The sequence below is a fragment of the Falco punctatus genome (assembly GCF_963210335.1).
Source record: "Falco punctatus genome assembly, chromosome: 3".
NCBI lineage: Eukaryota > Metazoa > Chordata > Aves > Falconiformes > Falconidae > Falco > Falco punctatus.
In genome coordinates, this window is record NC_137582.1 from 114,236,577 (window position 1) to 114,259,681 (window position 23,105).

Sequence of the window (23,105 nt, forward strand, 5' to 3'; positions counted from 1 at the left end):
ACACGTCAGGAACAGAACTGCTCCCCCTGACTCCTTTCCTACAAAGTCTTTTCCAGCTAAATACTAATTTCTTGGGCTGATGAATCACTCATCGTGATTATCACTGATTACAGGCTACGGGCACTAACCACACTCACTGTTGTCAGTGAATGAATACTGATGAGGCAGTTGACAGGGAGAAATCAAATAAAATAAAAATCCCTCCTGCTCATCAGCTCCTCCTTGTTTGCCCAGCAGAGGAAGAGCCATTAACTTGTTGCGTGGGGACGCCCGCTCAGGGGACAGAAAGCCACTGCTGCCACTCAGATGTGCCACTGGCGTCCTCCCAGCTCTGGGGTCCTGGTGGCTGAGCCCCGCCGGGCTGTCCTGCTGTCACTCCTCACCTCTCCCATCGGTCAGACCCAACATCCTGACCACCAGCAGTGGTCAAGAGAGCTGTGTCATCAGTAAGGGGTGCTGGGACAGCCCCCCAAAACGTGCTGCTCCATGTTTGCCCCCTGGGACCTGCTGCCACCAGCCTGGTGGTGCCACTTTACAGCTGGATGCCATCGCAGAGGGACATCCAACCCCATGCCATCAGCCCTGGTGCCTGCCCTTGCTGTGAACCCAAATTACACATTTTTGCATCTCCCTGCTGAGTATTTTAACATCATTTGGAGCTTTTAACATCACTCAGAGCCAGAAGCTGAGCACCCACCTAAGACACACCGTGCTCCCCTCCAGGGCCACCCATACCCCCCCCAAACCCCACCCCAGAGGCAGATGCTCCCCCCACAGCTGGCTCTGCCCCACGGCCACGCACGTACCTGCAGTGGATGACGATGGGGCCAGCGTCGGGCGGCGTGGATGCCTTCACCCTGCGGATGAAGGCCAGCAGCCCGGTGGCATGGTAGGGGACACCATGCTCGGGCCATGACGTGAAGTGGAACTGCTTCACCTCGTGCCGGGCCGAGTAGCCCCGCTGCAAGGGAAGGGTGAGATGGAGTGAGGGCGCACAGGGAGGACAAAGCCACCCAAACACTTGATTTTCTTGGGAGTCCATGATCTCGCCAGCTCAGCATCCAGCCAGAGAGACCACACAGTGGGCAGCCACTCTGGCAGCCCCACAGCTCCCTCCTCCTTGACTGCAAGAGGGTTAAAAATCAGCTAAGGAGGAAAAGGAGGAGGTGGCAGCAACCACAGGTCTCATTCTACACGCATCTTTGTTACTTGCCCTATAACTAGACAGTAATTTCACATTCCTGTAGGTAAGGGGTAAATCGCACCGGCTCCATCCCCAGGTACCGTGCCGCAGAGTAATGGCCGCATAACCTGCGCTCCAGCACGGAGGAAAAAAAGCATCCTTCACCTCTGCCACATTTACATGGTGCTCACATGGAAATTAAATACTCACTCACTGCTGAAACCAGAGCGGGGCTGAGCTGCTCGCCCCGGCAGAGGGCACAGAGCCAGGGAAAAGGCAAAGGAAGAAGCTACCATCATCCCTGGAGTTCAGAACCAGGGCTGAAAGCCCCATTTTGGGGTAAATAAATAGGGTACTGGTAAATGCCAATCTAGCGATGGTTGGAGATGCCCAGAGCGGCTGGTTCTCTCCCTGTGAGGGCAGGGCATGGCCAGCAGGACCGTACCCTCTCGAGAGCGAAGGTGCGGACAGCATACTCGGCCAACGTCTCCGACTTCACCAAGGTGATCTTGATGTCCCCATACATCTCGGAGTCATCCGGCCAGTATTTGGAGCATTTCACCTGCAAGGGGAGGACAGGAAGGGGTGTAGGCTCTGTGAAGGAGGCTTCTGGCAGAGCCAGAGCCCGGAGAGAGAGGGATGGGATGGGGTCCTTACCCGGCCCACCTCCACCAGCTTGGTTATCATCACGATGCTGGAACAGTGTTCCTGCCACACCATGCGCCAGAAGTCATACACCATCTCCTGCTTGGGCCCTGCAGGACGAAGCAAAGGCCACAGGGGCTGGATGGGCACGGCCAGCAGAACCCAGCCCCGGCAGCGCCGCGGTACCACTGCCCATCCCCTCCCAGGCCGGCAGCACCAGCACCAACGCAGCGCTGGAAGCACCCATCTGCCCCGGGATGTGCGGTGCCGTGGGGGACCAATGCTCCACATTGCTGCCCCCCAAACTGGCCCGCTCCTGCCTCCCTTGCCCACACAAGGTTAAATCCCAGTGGGAATGGAATCGGGAGCTGCTGACCCACTGGCCGAGAAGGAAGGGGAGGAGGGAGGGGCAGCTCACCTTGTGTGGCTATGAAGTGGTTGGACCTGTGGTAGCCCTGCAAGGGAAGCAGAGACCTCGGTCACCAGCTGGGGGGACACTGGACACTCAGGAGCTGGGCCACAGCCCCCTAAAATGTCTCACAGTCACCCAATTAGTAGCGACTCCCCACATCTGTCAGGCCAGGTCCCGGCCACCGGCGCAGTGCCACCCACCGCTGCAGGAGGAGGAGGAGGCTCAGCAGCCACCTGGCACCCAGCGCAGCCTGTCCCGGGAGGGCGCACACCCCACAGCCCGCGAAGGGCTCGTGTAACGCCAGCTCTCAGCGATCTTCTGCACCAAAGTCCCCAGCAGCTCCCAGCTGGCATCCTGGGGTCCACTAGTTCAATCCCAGCTCCTGCTGCCACCACACCGGGGCCGAGCACGGCACCACCACCATGAGAGCCCCGCTAATGATACCCCAATCCTGCAACAGCCCCACGGTGCTGAGTGACCGCCCCATTCCCCTCCTTCATGCCAGCTGCTTACTGGGGCCGTTCCCAACTCTTCACAGGGACGTACCACCCCAAAGAGCACATCCCAGCGAGACCACTGCCAACTGCCAAAGGGACCGGAGACCCAGCGTCCCACAACCTTGACCATGGGCCCAACAGAGTTAAGCCACATCACATGCATGGAGGTGGTGGTGGCTTCTCCATCCACCGTGGGTCCTTTCACGGGGCACTTCTGTAGGCTGAATTCAGCCCTTCTTCCGAGCACACAGGCCCTGCCCTCCATCACCCCAGGGAGGACGTGCCATGGAGAGCTCGCTCTCCCCTTCCCTGGACCATACCCAAGTTTATCCACAGATTTTCCCAGACTGCCTCTCCCTGATGCTATTTAACAGCATGCTGCCCAGTATGACGCCTGGGAGGACACAGGAGCAGAGAGGAGAGGGGAACCATCTACTTACTTCTCGGTTTATCCGAATCTTAATGATCCCGTTGGGACACAGGTTTAAGAGAAAAAGATCAGAGACAGAGACATTAGTGAGGCAGAAATCAAGAGCCAAGTTAGAACACCTGCCCCGGAGCAGGGCATGGACAGCTGGACAGCCACAGGGGAGAAAGGACACATGGGGACAGGGGATAGGCACAGGGATGCAGCTTGGGCACAGGGAACCCATCGCGGTGGCATCAGGCCACCACTGATAAACGACGTCCTCCAAGCAGGTGGGAAGAGTGGGATTTGCTCGAGCCTGCGCTCGGCGGAGCGTCCCTGCACCTTCCCTGGTCTCCGCACTGCTGGCAGGGAACATCGCTGGGGGGGACGTTGCTCTCAGAGGACACCAGGGCCCAGCTCTGCCCAGACTCACGTGCACTGGGAAGACCCAGGTATCCCGGTGTGAGGCCCTAGCTGGTCCCCTCAGCCTCTGCATCCTCCACCCAGCAGGGAGGGAGGGAGCGCTACGGACACGAGAGCAGGTGAAGGGAGAAGAGAGGATGGAAAAGGGGAGGAGAGAGGGGATGAGAAAGGAGGGACAGAGCGGAGCACAGACAGGAGGGACACAGCAAGCAGAAACCGAACATGAAAAGAACATAAATAAATCAGGCAGGCTCTTCATGGCGTGTCTCAGGAATGCACAGATCAACCCATTCCGGGCTGTCTAAGCTCCTCCAGACGCTGGACAGACCCTGACAGTCCACAGGGTCCACAAGAAGCTGCTGTTCCAGCCTAGACCCCCCACGGAGACAGGCACTGTCCCTACTTACATCGATGTAGTTGGCATTGATGTAGTCCGAGTTGGGATCACCCAGCAGCGGGTGCAGCTTCACTCGGTGACGGTCATCTGGAGAGCAAGGGGAGAAGGGACTATCAGCCCCTGGGCGGGCAAGCACGGGGACAGCGCGTCACCCCCCATGTCCCAGGGCTCCTAGGTGCCCTTTGCAATTGTTTTGCACCAGGAATCTGCAAAATGCAGGCAGGTGGGACATGCTCAGGAGCAATCAATACAAACTGGTGGGGGTCTTCCCAAAGATGGTGGTTTAGACCAGCAGGGACACGGGTGAGCAGCTGTCAGCGCAGCATCTCCCTGACCTCTGCCCAGTCCTGCCAAAGACAGAGAGCACCCACCCTCCAGCATCCTGCCATCCTCCCTGGCAGGGCACCAGGATGGCCAGAGCCCAGACAGGCGAGCAGAAAGCTCTGTCCAACCTCCAGTGCCCACCTCAGCCCCAGACAATGCTGCAGTGGAAGGGATGAAGTTGCTCTCTACCTCCTGCATGCTTTGTCCGCACCAGAGGTCCTGGAGCGCCAGGCTTGGTGCTTCCATTCAGCAAGAACATCACTGGAGATGAAGCAGGAAGCAAAGCGGCTGTGCCAAACTGACTGGCGGGAGCTGGCGAGGAGCATCCTTTCTCTGGTGGGGTCAAGCCCCTTCCCAATCTGCTGTCCTAACAACTCACCATTCAACCCCTTTGTCTCATCCTGCACATCCCCACCAAGGCAGGGCTGTAGTTTCTAAGTCCATACAAGAAAACACACCCCAGGTTATCTGGGGCCTTCCAGCACCAACCAGAATATCATAGTGATGTTATCATCACCCCAAGATGTCCCATCCTTAAGAGTAATGCAGTTCCAGCCCTCCTGTTTGCTCTGGTGTCCAATGCCCAACAGAAGCTCTCGGTCTGGGACCCCAGCACTGAGCAAGGACCCTTCTGCTACTCTTGACCAAACAAACCCCACCAGTTTATTCTTGCCATGGACCACACATCTACCAAAAAAAGGCCCAAAGCCCTTCAGAAGGTTTTTCAAGCTGCTTGGGGCATCTAAGCCTCTGCTAATGGCACTCACATGTCGACACATGATCCTGTCTCCCTTTGGTCTTGTCTTTCTTCTTCGAAGCATCCCAGCCTTCAAAGAAACTCTGTAAGGAAAGGATGGTCATCACGACCCAAGGGCACGACTGTGGGGTCCCCCCCAGCACCAGCCTGGGGAGCAGGGCAGACAGGGTGGTCCCTCCACCCCAGCACCTGGGTCCTGCAGCCCCAGCTCCACCTCCATGGCACGCTCTGCCAGCTACACGTTTCTGTTGCATCCACAACATGCCCCATTTTCCAGCAAATTATAGACAGCCTGGTTTTTTTTCGAGGTTTTGGTTTTTTTCTAAACCTCCCCAGCCCCTTTCTCTCCCCAGCACAGAATAGGTTTGTGTATAATAACAGTAGTATTCATAGATCGGCGTAAGAGGAGGAAAGTGGAAGGAAATTACATGTTTTCTCCCCTCCCATAATATCTGAGTGCTTTCAAATGACTAGTTCCAAGAACATATAGCAGCTTTTCAAGGAGCACTAATGATTATAGCAAGCCCTGGTTTGTCCAATACATGAAAGGCGGGGGGGGGGGGGGGAAGGGAAAGCTCCTGCACTTGAAACAACCAAGCATTAAACAGTATTCTCACTGGGAAATTTCAATCGCCAGACCTGTGGGACACCGAGGAGTCAGGAATCAACTCTGTTGGGTGTGCTGCAGTAGACATGGGGAATGGTGTGCTCCGTTACAAGCGCTCTGGCCCAGTGAGGTGGGATGGACCCTCGGGGGGGACTTCCCTCCCCTGGGATCACCCCCTCTCTCTCCCGCATCCTCTCCCTAGGGTCTGCACGGTCTTGGGAGCTGCCAGACTCTAGAGGACTTGCTTGTCCTTAGGCTATGGCCATGCTTATCACAGGACAAGCGTGCTGGAGAGCAGCAGAACACAAGATCGTGGTGCCCAGGAGGACCTGAGAATGGGAGACGCATCCCCGGCTCTTGCAGGAGAGAGGGGATGATGCACTGCGGACAGGAGAGGTGTGGGCTGGCAGGACTGGCTTGGCTGATGATTAAATCCTGAGCTGCCAGGACCAGAGATTTGATCCAGACCCAGGGACACCCCACGTGCTGCTAACGCCTGCCCAGGATGCTGTGAGCTCCAGCTCCTGCTGTCCAGAGCATTGCAGCTCCAGGTCTGCAGCATCTGCTCCCTGCACAGGGGTCCTACCCGCGCCACCTTCTCCAGCCTACCTCCCACCCTCCCCAAGACACCAGCACAAGATGTTCCCACCTCATACTCCTGCTTGAAGCCGTAGCCTTCTGCTGTCTTCATCTGGTTGATATGCTGGAGGAGATCTGCCACCCGCACGGCAGGATGGAGCTGCCCAGTGTGATATGGGGACCCTTTGCGGCCGCACTGGCGGCGGGGGGAGCCCCCCAGCAGGCTGCTGGACTCATTGACCACGCTGCTGCGCTGGTCACCTGCAGAAGCAGAGGGAGAACCAGGGGCCATCAGGAGAGCAAAGCCTTAGACTGCATCCCCATCACCTCCCAGCACCCACAGAGGGGTGACAGGGCACCTGGAAACATCCCCAGGGGATGACGGTACTGCAGCCAGACCCTCTCCAGGCACCACAAGCAGCCCAGACACCCCTCTGCTCTCCGCAGCGCTTCCCATACCACAAAGCTGAAAATACCCATTACAGCCTTTTAGGACCACAGCAGATCTCTTAGAAATCAGTGGGCAAGATCTTAAGGGGATTAATAAACTTATTTCCCACCTACTGGAACAATTAACTCCCCTGCAGACAAGTAAGAGCTACGTGCCCAAATATTCACACAAAGTCCTAACTTGAAAAATCACATTGCCAAAGTCTCCAGCCCAGCTTAACAGTTAGTTTTCCTCACTCCTAGATACCGGTGCCATATTCCTAGCACTGACACGAACGGAGCTCGCTGCTGTTTAATTGGGGAGTTTATGCAGTATTTACCTGCTTTATGCCTTTGCTGTGTAATTACCAGCAGAACCAGACTAAGACCTCACCTACATTTATCAGGGGAAGGTCCCACACCCGATCTTGAAATCTGGGTCTGCACAAAACCTGACACACTCCAACAGCTCCCCGAGATGTGGCAGGCACGGATCCTGCAGCAGCCAGCCTGGAATGCTGTCCCCACACTGCTGGGAAGCAGCTTTGCAAGACAGTGCATCCTGGGTACACTTTCCCCTAACAACACTTCTGAAAATCGCCCTTGACATCCCCCCTCGCAAAGCTCCCAGGCTTGGTGGTTTTGATCTGCTTGAATGCAAGGAGCAGCTCCTCGCCCCCTGATGCGCCTCCCGGCTGCTCGTGCAACACGGGTGCAGTGTGGGTGCAACACGGGTGCAACATGGGCGCAGCACATGCACAGAGCACGGTCTCCATCAGGCATCGCAGCCCCTAAGGAGACGATGCTGCAACCTTTGCAACCAGAAACATCTCCCTCCCAGGCTGCCAGCACGTGGCTGAACCAACGGGACAACATGGGAGAGCCATGCTGCACCCCACGGCGTGGCTGACGGGTGCACTGGCCACTGGGTTTTAAGAGAAATTAAATCCACGAGTCTGCAAGATGCTGACAGCTCCATGGAGCCACACACCGAGGACCCACCTGGGTTTCTGTAAGAAGGATTAGTGACATCTTTTAAGTGCAAAGAAACTGAGGCATGGTGGGGAACAGCCCCCAGCTGCTCACGGAGCAGCCTGCTCATTTACCTTCGTTAATTAACGATGCTTATAGGCAGGCAGTGGCTGACCCAGCTGTGGCAGAGAACCCAAGCTCCCCGCATCTCCTCCTCTACCAAGCAGAGGGATGAGTAGCAGCCAGCAACAGAGCCAGCACACAGGTGGGAGCAGGATGCGGCCCCACAGCCCCTTCCCTGAAGAAACCGAGGGCCAGCAGTCCCCGCTCAGAGACCCATCAGCCTTTGGGCATGTTGAGGACGGCAACCAACAAGTAATACACCTAGCCAGATGTATTAAGAGGAGGAAAAGTTTGCCCTCTGGGCTTCCATTATCCGTGAGACAATGCTGCGAAACGTATTAATCCCGCAGCCGGCGGAGAAGAGCCGTGTGTAAGCAGCATCTTGAAGTTACTGTAACAGATGTTATTAGCATATGGTTGAATCTGGGGCATCCAACGAGTTATTTTACAACTAAATCAGCACAGAGATGCATACTCCAGTGGGTGTTAAATTATCAGCCTCCCTCTGATGCGAACACTGTGGCTCTTTTAACCCTTCAAAGGCCAGGACTGTGCAGAACACCGCGGAGCAGAGCCACGTCAGGTGTGCGGGGTGAAGGCTGGTGCAAAGCTTTCAGCCTCGGCATAAGCGAAGAGTTGGGGTTCACCCAGCTCCGGGGGGCTGCAGCCAGCGTTTGAGCCCACAAATGGCCTCAACCCTCCCAGCCAGCAGCTCAGCTCTCTGCTTCAAGAGGTTGAGATGCAGAGACCGAGACCCAGCTCAATTTCCTTCAGCAAAGCCTGGATGATAAAAAAGCTCCTACAGACACCAATGAGATCAATGTCCTTGGAGGTTTATGCAGAGCAGGGAAAAGCCTGCAACATCCCACACATATCAGATTCAATGCCTGCTACTGAGCCTCGGATAAATGTTTCAGCTGTTTTGGGGATATTTAGGAATCACCGAGGACCCTCGCTGCAGCTGGATGGGGGCAGGGGGACGCCGCGGGTCCCTGTCCTCACCTCGGTTGCTGTAGTTGTGGGTGTCCATGAAGGAGAGCCCCAGGCGCTCGTCCTCCTGCAGCGTGCTCTGGTCGGTGAAGCTCCTGTCGATGGCACTCATCATGTGCGTCTTCTCGTGGCGGTAGTTAATGGTCGCTTTGGTCATGTTGACGGGTTTTCTACAGGGGGACGCAAAGGGGAGGAGGGGGAAGAAGCGCAGGTAAGGAGGGCTGACCCAGCGGTGCTGTAAGATGCCCCCCCAAAGCTACAGGGCTCGGATTATTTCAGGGAGCAGGATGGATTACTTCCATCAGCTATCAGCATGCTTTGCTCTTCTGGTGCCCCAAGCTGGTCACACACATGGGTCAGCTCCCACTGGCTGCAGCAAGTCCAGCTGCTCATCCTCAACGTGCCCTCCCATCCCCTCCCCAAAACACCCAGCGGCTGGCACAGCCGGGAGCGCTCCTTGTGCCAGCAAAGGCTCTCCCTGGCTGCCTGGCCCCGCACAGGTCTGCCCCAGCTCTCCCCCAGCCCCATTTCCCCAGGCATCACCCACCCCTCGCTCCGCACCACCTCGCTGGTCATCCAACGCGCCAGGCGCATCGCCGCACTGCATGGTGTGAGCGCAAGAAGCAGAGGGCAGATGGGGAACTGCCGGAGCGGGTCCAGGGGGACCCACACGAAGGGGGAGAGGGCTGGAATGCTGCTCCTGCGGGGACAGGCTGAGGGAGCTGGGGTTGTTCAGCCTGGAGAAGGGAAGGCATCGGGGAGACCCTACTGCTGCCTTACGGTAGGTAAAGGAGGGTTGTAGGAGAACGACGGGGATGGACTCTTTAATAGCGCCTGTAGCAACAGGACAAAGGGTAATGGTTTGAAACTAAAAGAGGGAAGATTCAGACCAGACAGAAGGAAGAAATTTTTTTTATGATGAGGGTGGTGTAATGGTGGCACAGGTTGCCCAGGGAGGTGGTAGATGCCCCATCCCCTGGAAACGTTCAAGGGTCAGGCTGGATGGGGCTGTGAACATCCTGATCCAGTTGAAGATGCCCCTGCTCACTGCAGGGGGCTGGACTAGGTGGCCTGTAAAGGTCCCTCCCAACCCAAAGCCCTCTGTGATTCTATGAATTTTCATTTGGGACCATCTTCTTTTTTTCAAAGCCTGCATGAACAGATAATGCCCACCACAAATCACAATAATATGTAATTCTATGAATCTAAAACCATGCCTGGGGGCCAAATCCATCCCAAGGGACAGGCTAACCGCACATGTGCTCAGCACCCACCAGGGAGGCTTTTTCCCCCCCACGCAAGGTGCCTGTTAGGCACCTAATGAAGATGCTGGGAAAGCCCAGGAGCTCTCGCTAGAACCAAACCTCACACCCCAAATCCAAGACATTCAGGCAAAAAAACCCCAACTGAGTGTTTTTGAGAGGCACCATCAGGCTCCCAAAACCCAGAGCAGGGATTAAACCAGGGGAAGGACGAACAGGGGACCCAAGCCCATGTCAGATCTTGGAGGGGCTGGGATGCTGCCAAAATCCAGAATTCAAGCCAGAGTCACTGACCCTTTCCCTTTATGCTGTCTTTAGTCTAACGAGCTCAGCAGCATTATTTTCCCCGAGCCAAAGAGGCCTTTAAAATGTACTCAGCAGAGAAAAGGACTTGTTGGAGCAGCAGGACAAGGGGGGCGGCCGAGAGGAAGGGTGAAGGAGAAAAAGAATGACAATTACTTACGGGTAATAGGAATAAGAATAGTAGTTCCTCCTGGCAAGCATGCAAACAAAGAGAACAGCAGAAATTGCATAAGCAGCTTTTCTCCAGCATAGGGAAGGGGGGTTACAGGGCAACTCGGCTGCCATAAAATTAAATGCACCGTAAAGAAACCCGGCTCCCCTTTTGCATCCGTATTTACTCCGGGCAGGAGCCGGCATCCCGGCAGCAGGGCCCAAGCACCGGCTCTCAGGGTGACCTCAGTCCCCGCACCAGCAGCGGGGTGTCCATAGTACCGTTGTCCAAGGGGTTATTCCACAAGTTTTAAGGCTGAACAGCAAATGTATCCAAAATATAGGGCATCCCCAGGGAGCCAGCTAGGGGCCGGGCAGCCCCAGGGGGAGAAGCAGGGTCAGGACATCATGCTTCCAGTGCACTATTTATTAGGGGCAAGCGTATTCCAGGGGTGCATGGCCCTTCCACCACATCGGTGTTTTTCCAGCAAAACGCTCTGGAGAAGACTTATAAGCTTGTCCCACTTTCCAACAGCCCCAAATTCAGGGCCCTCACCACCGGGTCTGATTTGTGGTTCTGGTTTGTCCTTCAACAGGTTCACCCCGGGATGCTGAAGCAAAGCTGCTCCTCCTCCTCCTCCTCTTGCCCTGCAGCACTGGCAATGGGAATGCAGCAGCCGCACTCACGGCTTCCTACCCACAGCGTCACTCCCAAAAATACATCAAAAATACATCGGCACGGCCGCCACTTGCTCTGTCAGGGACAGATCCGATGCCATACGCACAGGCATCTGCCCAGAGCAGCAGCAGGCGGGGAGCCACGGGCCAGTCCTGCACCCCTTGCAGCGTGCAGGGATGCCACAGCCTTGCTTCTCCAGCTGGCATAAATCAGCAAGAATCCTTTCAGGGTGAACGAAGCCATAAAGAGCTTTGCAGATTTACAGGGGCTGAGGTTGTGCCCTGCTATTTTTCTCTCCCCCCTGGCTGTTAACGTACTTTCCTCCCATCATCCCTGCACGGGGAAGGCATTTAATTGCTGCCCTTTCTCCCCTGCTTCGAGAGCCCTCCAGCTCGGCGCTGCCTCCAGCCCCGCACCGTCAGAAGCTGCTTTCCAGAGCGCTGCACCCAAGCAAAACGCAGCGGCCACATCCCCAGCACTCCCGGGGCTGAGTGTCCCCAAAAGCCCTCGCCCTCCTCCCTTCCCAAGTGAAAGCCCACCGCCACCGCCACGGCAGCCGCGCTCAGCTCCCCAGCCAGCATGGGGACCCCCAAGGGGGTGGGAGAGCAGTTTGGGGGTCCCCAGGAACCATCAGCCCTGGGAAAACCTCCCCTCCAGCACGCACCCAAATCTTAACGACTCATTTAGAGCCAGGTGGAGGCTCTCAGCAAGGGATTGCTCACGTTTCACTGGAAGCTCAGTGGCTCCCCATTAAAACAAGCCCAGGAGAAGCTGGGATGGTTTGAGCACCCGCACACCAGGGCACCCAGCCGCCGGCAGCCCCCTGCCCAGCCCCAGAGGAAGGGGGGATGCTGCTCTTCCCAACACTCTCAACGAACTAGAGCCCAAGATGAGAGCCAGAGTCTGCCTGAGTATTTCAGCAAGACACACTGCACCACTTTCCAGGTAAGAGCCATGGATGGAAATTCTTTTTCCAGCCATCACCCCAGAAGCGAGCACCCCCAGGGCTCTGTCCCCCAGCGCTGGGAGGTGCTGGGTGCTCAGCAGAAGGGTGACGGTGAAAATGCCTTCCCCTCCTCCCTGCCCCCAGGAATGCCAACCCGATGCATGGGAACTGTGCGCAGCCCCATCCCCAACACCCCCCATGGCAGGGCACCAGCACGGCCAGAGCAGAAGCATTTCCATCAATGCAGAACTGACAGAGCAGCACAAAACCGAGAAGCAGCAGAAAAAGAAGCAAAAGATTGAAAAATACAGGGGAGAGGGCCAGTGGAACAGAGCTCCAGAGCCCTGAGGGCAAAGGGATGTCCCCAGAACTTTGCTCCTCAGGCCCCAGCATCCCCAGTGCCTCCTGACATGTCTCGTGTCACAGAGCAAGGAGGGCACCATGCCCAGCAGGATGCACAAGCACATGGAGGCACAGCTCAAGGGAGGGTTTGGAGTCTGACCAGCGCAGCGGTATCACCACCAGTAACTCCCAGTTAGGGCTGGGATAGCGGAGAAAGGCTGAGCTGGGAGGAAGGCATGGATGGTGGCACCAGCCACGACACCAGGTTGCCTTACCCTTTCCGAATGATGACGATGATGGCTCCCAGGAGGATAATCAGAACGATGAGCCCTCCAGCACAGATCCCCAGGATCAGGCCCATCTCCTCCGAGTGCTGCGACACCTCCAGGGGACGCTTGCTCTCTTTGCAGGCAGCTGCCAGGGGACAAGGACAGACAGGAGGGGTCAATGCTCAGCTCTGGGGGGGGGAGAGGGGGTGGCAACATCAGGCAGGAAAACACTGGGATTTGTCCGGTGGGATGCACATTGCTCCTTGAATATATTTTATTCCACCGAGACATTATGGGGCTCTGCAGTGCCACACCATGACCACCCTCTCTCAGTTCCTGTGGGATGAGACCGTCCCTTTGTGCCACTTTCCATCACGCCCAACATAAGCTTGTCCATCCCTGGATTCAGCATCCAGCCACAATAACGGCATTAGGAGGAAAAACTCAACCAAGGGAAAAAACCCAGACACTAAAGAAAGTGCAAAATGAGCGCAGGATAGGGCTGTAATAAACCACCGTGCGCACCCCGACCACCGCCAGCGCTGGTAACGGCACCCACCGGCACGGCCCCGACTGCCAGAGCAGCCGCAGGATCGGGTCCGCAGCCTCGGCGGGATCCCACCAGCTGGGAAAGGGAGGGCTCACCTTTGCGAGCGATCCGGACACAGTTCAGTCTGGTTTCCTATGGAGGAAAAAAGGAGGATCAGTGTCGGGTAAGCACCCTGGCGACTCCGCTCCCCGCTCGAAGTGAGGCTGGGCGGACACAAGGCTGGTCCATTGGTGCTTTGACACCCAAACTGAGGGAGTCTGCAGGTTATTTGTGCTGCAGCACCCACTGCTGAGCCAAAGGAACTCCTGAGGACACAGAGCAAGAGATGCTGCTGAACGGCGTCCTCAGCATCCCGTACACCAGCATCCCCAGGTCTAGTCGAGGCCATCGCTCCTGGCACAGAGGGGACAGTAAAGCTCAAGATCATCGAAGGAGGGACCCAGCAGATCCAGCTGAGCCGCGTGTCAGCAGCACGTCACCAACTGCAGCTAAAACTCCCAGGTCATGATTCAGAGCTTTACAGGGCTGTTTTTCACGAATCAAAGTTTTCAAGCCCCAGCCCCAGTGCTCTGCACATGCTGCCAAGGTTGCCATGAGGGCTTCCAGCTCAGGTCTCCAACAGTTTCCACATTTGCATTTTTTGGGATGGCTTCAGCTAAGATATTCCATCTTTCCATGCATCCAACTTCTGTTACAAAATAAAAAGCACCATTTTGGCAGGACTGCCTTCTTCCCTGAGCATCCTCCAGCCCCTCAGGATACCAGTGCTGGCAACGCTGCTCCATCCACCCTCGGATCAAGACCTGCCCGTGCAGCGTGCCCAGGGCAGGGCCAGCTCCAGCCCCTCTCCCCAAGGTCACCAGCTCTTGCTTCTCCTGCTTCTTGCTCCATCTGGCACAAAACCCATGAAAAACCCAAGCTGGGATCTAGTTTTTTCATGACATCTGACAGCAGCCGGGACAAATCCATTGCCTCCCAGCAGGAAGGCTATAAAACAGTGTCAGCTACCAGTTATTATCCAGCAATGCCCGAGCGAGGCAGAGCAGAGATGGTCCCTGTCCGTCTCGGCTCTAATTACAACCCAGTGAGGTGTGAATGATCCCGGAGCAGAGGAAAGGATTCAAAAACCAGCACTTTTCCAGCAAGGTGGAGCCGTGCAGGATGAGGATGCTGCCGCAGTCCTGCTGCTTTGCTTCACAGCTCATCCTCCCCCGGGTGCAATGGGAGCTGCTGGAGCAGGTGAAGCTGGGAAAGGTCCCCAGGGGTTCCCAGTGGTCCCACCGGTGACTTGGAGGACACCAGCCTGGGGGGATGCACGGGCTGCTGCCAGAGCAGGGCTGTTACAGCTTCCCCGAGAGAACCGGCAGCAGCAGGCAGGGAGAGGGCAGCCCAGGAATTCAGCAGCTTCCCAGGAGCTCCCTGCAGCAGCCGCTGTGTCAGCAGAGGGTCCCAGCAATGCGCACACAGCTCTTGCTGCCCAAATGGTCCTTCACCCCAGGATTAGCTCCTGGAATGTGGTCTCCCCAGCACCGGCGCTGGCTGGGGTCTCAGCTGGTACCGCAGCAGGTAGCAGAGGTTGGGCTCCTCCACCCCCAGCATCGGCACTGGGAAGGGGACGGGCACAGCCCAGGGTGCCGGGAGGAAGGGGGACACCCATCCATGACCCCCATGTGCCATGAGGGTGGCCCGGAGCAGCAGCTTCCCCAGGGCAGGACCCCAGGGTGAGACCAGAGAGGGACAAGCCTCGTTTTCTCTGACTCCCCCCCAGACCCCAGCTGGGCTCCTGCCTGATCCAACTGGGACCCCAGGCACGCCGCTGGATAGTGGGGTCCCACGGCTACTCACCCCTTTGAGGTTGCTCATGGCTTGGAAGTAGATGAGATAGGCTTTCTTGGGCTCCAGCGGCGGGTTCCAGTAGCCGCTGTAGGTCTGGTTGTCCCCCACAGTGAAGGGTTTGGCTTCGGTGAGGCTGCTGGCAGGCAGCTCAGCCCCAAAGTAGTGTACGGAGCCACGGGACACAGCGTCGTCGAAGGTGAGCGGCACCGGGAAGCACTCCTGCCCACCCAGCTCCCGCTTCAGCTTCTTGGGCCGGTCTTCTTCTACAATGACCTGGTAGGTGCTGGCGAGGGCCAGGCACATGTTAGCTTCAGGAAAAGGATGATCCTGCCCTTTCCTTGGTGCTCAACCCCACCATCCATGCCGTACCACCCCGTTTGCAGGGGGGGTCTCACCCTCGTGCAGCCCCAGCCTACCTGATGGGAGCCCCTCTGCCCTGTGCCGGACGCAGCAGCACCGTGATGGTGCTCTCCGACTCACTCAGCGGCGACGGCATGTCCCCATAGTCGAAGGTGGGAGCTGCAAAGGGAGCAGGGGAGAGTGGGCAGGGGGGAGTCCTGGTCCCCAGGGGTGCACCTGGGGCTTCCCTCTGCTCAGTGGGGAAACTGAGGCACAAGCAGCCTTGCCCACAGCATGGCATCGCCAAATGATGTAATGTGAATTATTCCAAATAAAGAAAACCCCTCCAGGTCTTGAACAAGTGTTATAGTTGGGAGAGGACCCATGGGTGTGCGCTGAGGGGGGCTACCAACACCAGTCTGACAGACTGGAGGAGACTGGAGCAGGATCCAACCTCAGCAGGACCCGAATGCTCCCACCTTCAGATGCACCCCTAGACAGCACCACTCTGAATCGCCAGCACAGCATGAACGTCCCAACCCAGGGCAGAAACAGACCCAAGCCAGCCCAGCAGCACCCCCAGACCAAGGTGGGGGACCCCCCTGTGTCCCCAAGCCACCAGCCGCCACTGGGGTCTGGCTCACACTGCTTTGCAGTTTCGGTGCACCCATTAGTGCTCATCTCAGCCCATTTGCTGCAGTTAATAGCGACGCCACGGACGTGAGCAAACAGCCCCAAGCACTGCAAGGCTTATTAACAAACCCCAATTAATCCCTTGCTTGTACACTGATAGTTCAGACAGCACCAGTGCACTGGGCTGGCTGGACTCCCCAGCCACAGCCCCATAAGCAGCTCAGCTGATGGGTCTGGGGGGCTGCCAGGGGGCTCCCGGCACAGCTGCCACCACCAAGAGCATCCTTTGATAGCAGCATCCAGTCACCAAAATCCATGGGAACACACCGGAGGGTCAGCACTGCCACTGGACACCTGGGCAGAGGAGAAGCCCCAGCACCAGGTGCAGAGCCTGGGGGAACATACCGGAGATGTTGGTGGTGATCTCGGTGAGTGCTGTCTGGCCAAAGCCCTTGCCGGTGCGGGCTCGGACCGAGAAGAGGTAGGTGGTGCCGGGGTGGAGGTTGGAGAAGACGTGGTAGGTCTCGTTGCGTAGTTTGGAGACGGTGCGCCGCGGGCCAGGCACATTGACTGCCGGGTCGGAGGACTCGATGCTCTGGTAGCTGATCTGCAAGGACAGGGAGAGCATCACCAGCAGCCTCAGGAGAGGAGAGACCTCGGATCCAGGTGGAGAAAGGGTTAAAGGGATGGATTCAGAGGAGGGGATGGGCATGGGGACAGCCTGGAAGGCAGAGGCTTTTTAGGATACATCAAAAGCAGAGGTTCATCAGAAAAGCTGCTGCTGGGTAACACCGGTGAGCAGGGTCCGCAGCAGGGACAAGACCTGTGAGCTGGACCATGCAGCGTGGGTCCGTGCTCCAAACAAAGGGCTTGGGGGCAGCAGTAATGCTGCAGCCACCTTTAACCCCCACAACCGAGAGCCAGAAGTTGCCCCAGATCCTCCCCACTGCATCCCTCCAACGGGACCCTCCCACATCCCCACGGGTCCCCGCGGGTGCCGCAGCCAGGGCATACCTCGTACTGCGTGATGAGGCCATTGGGCTCCACCGGTTCCTCCCACTTCAGGAATATCATGTCCTCCAGCGGGGTGAAGGTGAGGGACTCCGAGGCAATGCCGCCGGGCACTGGGGAAGGAAAGGGGATGTGCTCGGATGTGGCAAAAAAACAGCTGGAAGAAGAAATCCTCCGGGAAACCCCTCCAGATGGCTGCAGCAGCTCTGCCCCGCTGCTGAGCCACCGCATCCCCTCTGCCACGTCACCCAGCTCCAGCACCCACCAGACAGCGGTGGCTCCCCAGGGAGATGCTCTCCCAGGCAATGACGCTCCCGCTGCACTCCCAGGCCCACGGGTGACACTTCGCTGCTGGGGGTAGGTCCCCATGCCACAGCACAAGCCCCGCAGGTACCATTTCTGGTACCGCGCTCAGTTTCCAACAGCAAAGCAGCAAGCACCCTGCCTCAGCATCACCAGCAGAGCTCGCCTAAGTTTGCCCAGTGTGAGGAAAGAAAAAAGAAACTCCCTTTTCTCATACAATCCAACCCCTCCCCCAGAGCCGCCAGCATCATCAGGAGACACTGCCGGCACTCCCCACAGTGAGCGATAACCTCCTCATCTGCAGACAGGCTTGACATGCCCCAGCACTTCCCCCCTAATTAACACCACCACCACCAATAACCACAAACAATAACGGCGATCGACAGCACTGGGATCAATATTTGCTTCTCTACCATGGCTTTCCTGACCCGAGGGGGTCAGCAAGGAACACTGCCGAGCCATTGCCTCCCCCAAGACCACGATTCACCAGCAGCATCCTCCGCTGCAGGCTCGAGGAGCCAAAACACACACCCTCTCACTGCAGAGGGACATCAGCTTTTCCCCTCTATTTTTCTTTTTTGCAGCTTTTGTTCAGATCTAATTACAGGGCCAAGAGAGAGGGATCACCTTCCGCAGGCTTCCCACTGCGCAAATACACAGTTTCCACTTGATTTACAAGTTAATTTAATCAGAGGCGCCATGTCCTACACGTGTACACAAGGCACTTATTAAATTCACAGAGAATTACGGAAACCTTTAGAGCAGGAAGTGTGCACCTATATAGATATTTTTTATATATATATATAGCACCTATACATTTTTTTACATACATGTGTACATGCACACAGGCACCATGCACTTCTGCATGCACCAGGTTGAGACCAGCAGAGGCACGCAAAGGCTCCCAGGTGTGCGTATACCCCTCTGCCATTCATATACGCACATATATATATTTATTTATGTATTTGTACATATTTATTCTGACTTGCGTTGCATGCACCCTGCCTGCAAGGGAGAGAACTGGCTCCCCACACACACCTCCCCGTGGCACCGAGATGCTGCACGGGTATTTCCGCACACCTGGGGTTGAGTCTCATCGTTTCACGCAGACTGAAACCAAAATCTCCCGCCGTGGGTCACCGACCTTCCCTGGATCTATATGGGGCACCTATACACCAGCTGGGCAACCTATAGATGCCCACCCTCTTCTCTCGGTGTCATGCCCACACACCCAGGAGCCAGCAGGACTCAGCCCAGGGTCCAAGGAGGATGCTGTGAGAAACACCCTTGGTTTGGCCCAGTTATCATTGCCCCAGAAATACATTTTCCAGCCCCAAACCAGGGTTTATCCCTTGGGATGGGGGTGTGCATCTTTGCAGCCCACACCAGGCCCCCCCCTGTGAGACAAGCCGCAATGGATGCTGCAACTGAAGCTGACCTTGTGCCAAAAAAAACCATAATCAAGGGTCCTATTATTAATGAGCCTTCACCAGCTTGACTTAATTGCACGGGTGGCTGTTCATCACCCGGTTCTAGATGCCTGAATCCTCATCACCCTCCCAGGCAGGCAGGCAGATGCTGGGCCAAGCCTGTGTGCGATATCTGCAATATATCCATAGGCAGACATCCATCAATCAACCTCACCAGAGACCGAACGTATACACGGCCCCAGGTTCAATCCAAGGGGGAAGCCACAAGCCCCAGTTAATCACGGCATAGGGGAAAGCAGCTGGAGTGATTACAGTACAGCAAAAAGACATCTGGAGCTCCTGTATTAATATTCAATAAGAAAACAGCTGGAGCAGTCACAACACAGTGAGAACAGCTGAAACAATTATAGCCGGAAAATAAACCGTCAGGAGCGTGAAGCTGGGTGCCCCCAGTCGGGCACGCTCAGGGCTGGGGATATAGGAAATGCTGAAGCGCAGAGAAAGGTGCCAAATTTAGGCTTTCAAGATAAAAACAGGACCCAGAGACCCTCCCGGCTCTGCTCCCGCTCTGCAGGCTTTGTTTTCCAGCCTGGGAAATGGGAACGATGAGTAACACGCACACAAAAGCTGCACGTTTCGGTGGGTCCCAAATCAAGGCGAGTCCCATGCAGGGGAGTTTCACGGCAGGCTTCTCCTCAGGGGTCATCCAGGGGATCTGGAGCTGGCCAGATCCTTTGCAGTTACCAGTTCTTCCACCTTAACTTCTGATTGTTGATGCTAAGAAGTGCTTTGGAGATTAATTATATTTTTGCTGAACAGTAAGCGCCAGGAACACGGTGAAGCCAGGGATGCTCCAGCCACACTCAGCACCCACGCCAGTGCACGGTGGCTCTTGCACTCCACGCGAGCCCCAACCACTGCTGCCCTCCATGAAGCAGGATGAGACTCCTGGAGCCCACCAGCTGCAGGACCAGCCATCAGCTTTTCGGGGCTGCCTAGCTGTCCCTGAAAGCATCTGAGTCATCACAGCACACAGAGATGCTGATGGGGCAGTGAAGAGGATGTGACGAGCAAGAGGAGTCATTAGCAGGAGATGCCAGCTCTGGATGTGGCCTGTCACTGATGGGTGGCACCAGAGACATGGAGCCAGCTCTGCCCTGTACCCCCAAACACGTCCACCAGATTTCCATAGCCCAAAATTACCCAAGCACTCCGCTGACAGAGAGCCAGGGACCGCAGTGCAGGGTAAGCACAGACCTGGGAGACCTTTCTGGTGGCCCCAGCTCCAGCACATCCTCAGGGAAGGGCTGGGCAGGAGCAAGAGATGCCAAACCCAGGGGTCCTGGCTCAGCGCTGGAGCCTCCAGTGAGGACATCAGCCCTGCTCAGGTGCTGGCAGCAGGGACCCAACCCCAGGGCATGGCCAGGACAGAAGAGAAACAGCTCAGCTGTTCAGGAGCGATGCAGCTGGCAAATAACAGGAGCCGGACACCCCTTATCAACGTGCGCTCGTCCGCAGAGCTCGTTCGCACAACCCAACCCCACTGGGGAGCAAACCTAACCGGGGAAGAGCACTGGGGTAGCCGAGCAAAGCTGCACCCAGCTCCAGTTAACAGCACTCCCAAAGGAATGTAGCGGTGCCGAAGTTATCAGCAACCAAGCGGATAAAAGGTGTTCCCTAAGTGCAAAGCGTTAGTTATTTTAATTGTTATTATGATCGCTGCTAGGCTTTGGTTCCACGTTAACGGATGAGCCAGGATGACTCGTGCTGGGAGAAGCAGGGCATCAACCAACCCCCACCCTCTCTGCTGGACCGGGCATGGCTCAAACGCTGCGCTCAAAGGATGAGGGCAGCGTTTCTGCGCTGATGTCCCCATCCAGTCCCCTCATCCCTGCAAGCCACTCTCAGCATGTCCCTTCCCCAGCCACCATCGCTGCCCCCTTCTCTCGCCTCCCCTTGCACAGCCCTGGGGCTGCAACCGCCTTTTCCCCTCCCCATTGGCATGATGGCCGCAGGAGATAATTGCATCATGCCCCTGGCCGAGAGCCACAGATGAGCACCATGCCACAGGGAACACCCCACAGCTCACCAGCCAGAGTCCCATTTCTGGGGATGATGCACCTCCCTGAGCGGACTCACCATCCTCATCCGTCTGGAATATCACCTCCTTGCCCTCCTTGCGTCCCTCAGGGTTGGAGAGGATGAGCTTGACATGGATGTTCTTGTAGGGCAGCAGGTTTTTGATGGTGTAGCGGTTGGTGTTACGCTCCATCTTCATGCACTCCTGGAAGGTTTGGTTGTGGCCGGTGCCCACAAAATAGCGGTAGCAGAGCAAGACGGTGTAGGTGTGACAGCGGGTCAGGTTGTAGCCCAGCGGCTCCCACTGCAAGGTCAGCTGCCTGGACTGGATTTCGGAGAAAGCCAGGCCTTTGGGGGCCCGCATGGGCTCTGGGGGGGAAGAGAGATGGGGAGAGATGAGTGATAAAGCAAAACATCTCATGGGTTTATATGTATTATCAGGAAAAGCCCTTTTACAGCATCGGAACAAGACAGGCAAGTGCAGAGAGCAATCCTGACACCGAAACTGGGACCAGCCCCAGCACAGGATGACGCTGCCCTGCAGACAGGGCTGGGGACATCACTGGGTCTCAAAGCCACCAACACCACAGGGACAGCAGCCCCTGTTGGCTCATCGTCCCCTACAGAGGTGAGGCCGGGTACCAGCCCCACTCCCTCGACCAGCACCAGGAGCATCCACAAGGCCCCAGATAACCAGATAAACACGCCTGCACGGTGGGAGCCCTCGCATTTTCATTGAGCCCCTGTCAGACTCTCCAAAGGACAGAGATTGAGTGCCATCACTGGGAAGAAGTCTAATTAGCTCTAATTGGTGTGAACAGGAGAAGTCGGATTTAATGAGCTGAGCTTTTGCCAGCAGCCCACGCACACAGGTGGTTTGCGTTAGCAGCAGCAAGCTCTTCTCACCATCCCAGGGCGCTGGGAAGGACACCCCCTGTCCATCCTGTCCCAGAGCTGATCCCCCGGGGAATTCCCCTGAGATTTGTGCAGTGGAGGAGCTGGGGCAGCTCGAGGTTACAAGAGGCTTTTGCAACCCCAGCAGATGCTCCCACAGATCCCAGTGCCCTTGTGGGACCCCTCAAAACGCCAGCTGATTTTGTCAGGGGGCAAGCACAGCAGAAGGCACGCAGCCCCAGGCTGTGGGCAGCCCAGCCCTACACCCATTGCCACATCCAGCTCTACTGAAAAACACCAAACCTCAGCCCCCGTGCCCACCGACGTCACTCCCACTGGGTGGCCAAGGGCACAGGGACACCTCCCCCTTCCTCTCCCCGAGGGGTCTGGAGGCCCCCAACCTCTCCCTGGCAGTGCTGAGTGGTGCCAGGCTTCAACCTTCCCCTCTCCCTTTTATCCCAGTGTATTTAAATGCTGGGGGGGGGGGCGGGGGGGGCTGGCAGTACGGCATCCAGGGCTGATGATGGCCGGCAGCGTGTGGCTGCATCAGGAATCTCAAACCCGCCACGACCCAGGGGAAGCTAGGGAGAAAAACACATCGTGATGGTACGTGGGAAGGGCTGGGGAAGCCTGAACGCGGTAGCTATAGGATACTAATCACAGGGCACCGAGGGCATCACACGGCGCCTGTCACTGGCTTCAAGGCAACAGGAATCCTGGGCTTTCTCGCAGCACCTCTGAAAACTGATCTGAGATGCAAAGCCGCCGCCAGCCCCTCATGGCAATGCCTGTTTGCATCTCCCCCCCTGCACTGGCACCGGCCGCTCTCCTCTCGCCCACCCGTCTCCGAAGCCGACCCTGCTCGTGGGGCTCCCCACAGCCCAAGCTGCCGGGGGTGCCCCACAGCCCTGGGGCTGCAGCCGTGTCCTGCTCCGCTCCCTCCACGTGCAGGATGTGCCCACCGGTCCCCGCCTGCAGGGCAATGCTCCCAGCTCAGCAGCATCACCTGCACTTGTGTAGGGCTGGGTGTTGGGGTGTTGTGCGGGGTCCCAGCCCAGCACCGCAGCGGTGCTGGGTCTCGGGGTGAACACGGCACAACAACCCTGTGCCTCCATCACACCTCCTCCCTCTGCCTTCGACTTTGCTCTGTTACCAGCAGCTGAATGCCAGCGCCGGGAAGGCGGTTGCCATGGAACATCTGAAACGCCACCCCCAGCCCAGCAGCCAGGGAGGGGAAGCATCCCCCAACCCATGTCTCCCCCCGTAGGGATGCAGGGTCAGCCTCCCCTGCAGCCCCACAGCACTGGAGAGGTCCTCACCCCCTCACCCCCC

At 57.1% G+C, this 23,105-nt stretch overlaps 1 protein-coding gene across 4 annotated transcripts in view; it reads right to left on the reverse strand.

Annotated features, from left to right (window-relative positions):
• Positions 1 to 23,105, reverse strand: part of PTPRU (protein tyrosine phosphatase receptor type U) — a 71,026-nt gene that overhangs the window by 19,021 nt on the left and 28,900 nt on the right. The window contains exons 8-24 of one of the 4 annotated variants that reach the window (XM_080377912.1): positions 20,940 to 21,248; positions 17,071 to 17,180; positions 16,462 to 16,663; positions 15,501 to 15,603; positions 15,094 to 15,367; positions 13,344 to 13,380; positions 12,705 to 12,843; positions 10,473 to 10,502; positions 8,760 to 8,917; positions 6,304 to 6,494; positions 5,058 to 5,130; positions 3,977 to 4,053; positions 3,178 to 3,195; positions 2,247 to 2,283; positions 1,841 to 1,938; positions 1,629 to 1,745; positions 807 to 961 (exon numbers count right to left, since the gene is read on the reverse strand). In XM_080377912.1, the coding sequence (XP_080234038.1) occupies positions 807 to 961; positions 1,629 to 1,745; positions 1,841 to 1,938; positions 2,247 to 2,283; positions 3,178 to 3,195; positions 3,977 to 4,053; positions 5,058 to 5,130; positions 6,304 to 6,494; positions 8,760 to 8,917; positions 10,473 to 10,502; positions 12,705 to 12,843; positions 13,344 to 13,380; positions 15,094 to 15,367; positions 15,501 to 15,603; positions 16,462 to 16,663; positions 17,071 to 17,180; positions 20,940 to 21,248 (2,128 nt within the window). The remainder of the gene's footprint in view (positions 1 to 806; positions 962 to 1,628; positions 1,746 to 1,840; positions 1,939 to 2,246; positions 2,284 to 3,177; positions 3,196 to 3,976; positions 4,054 to 5,057; positions 5,131 to 6,303; positions 6,495 to 8,759; positions 8,918 to 10,472; positions 10,503 to 12,704; positions 12,844 to 13,343; positions 13,381 to 15,093; positions 15,368 to 15,500; positions 15,604 to 16,461; positions 16,664 to 17,070; positions 17,181 to 20,939; positions 21,249 to 23,105) is intronic. The other 3 variants (XM_080377913.1, XM_080377914.1, XM_080377915.1) reach the window with 3 other exon arrangements.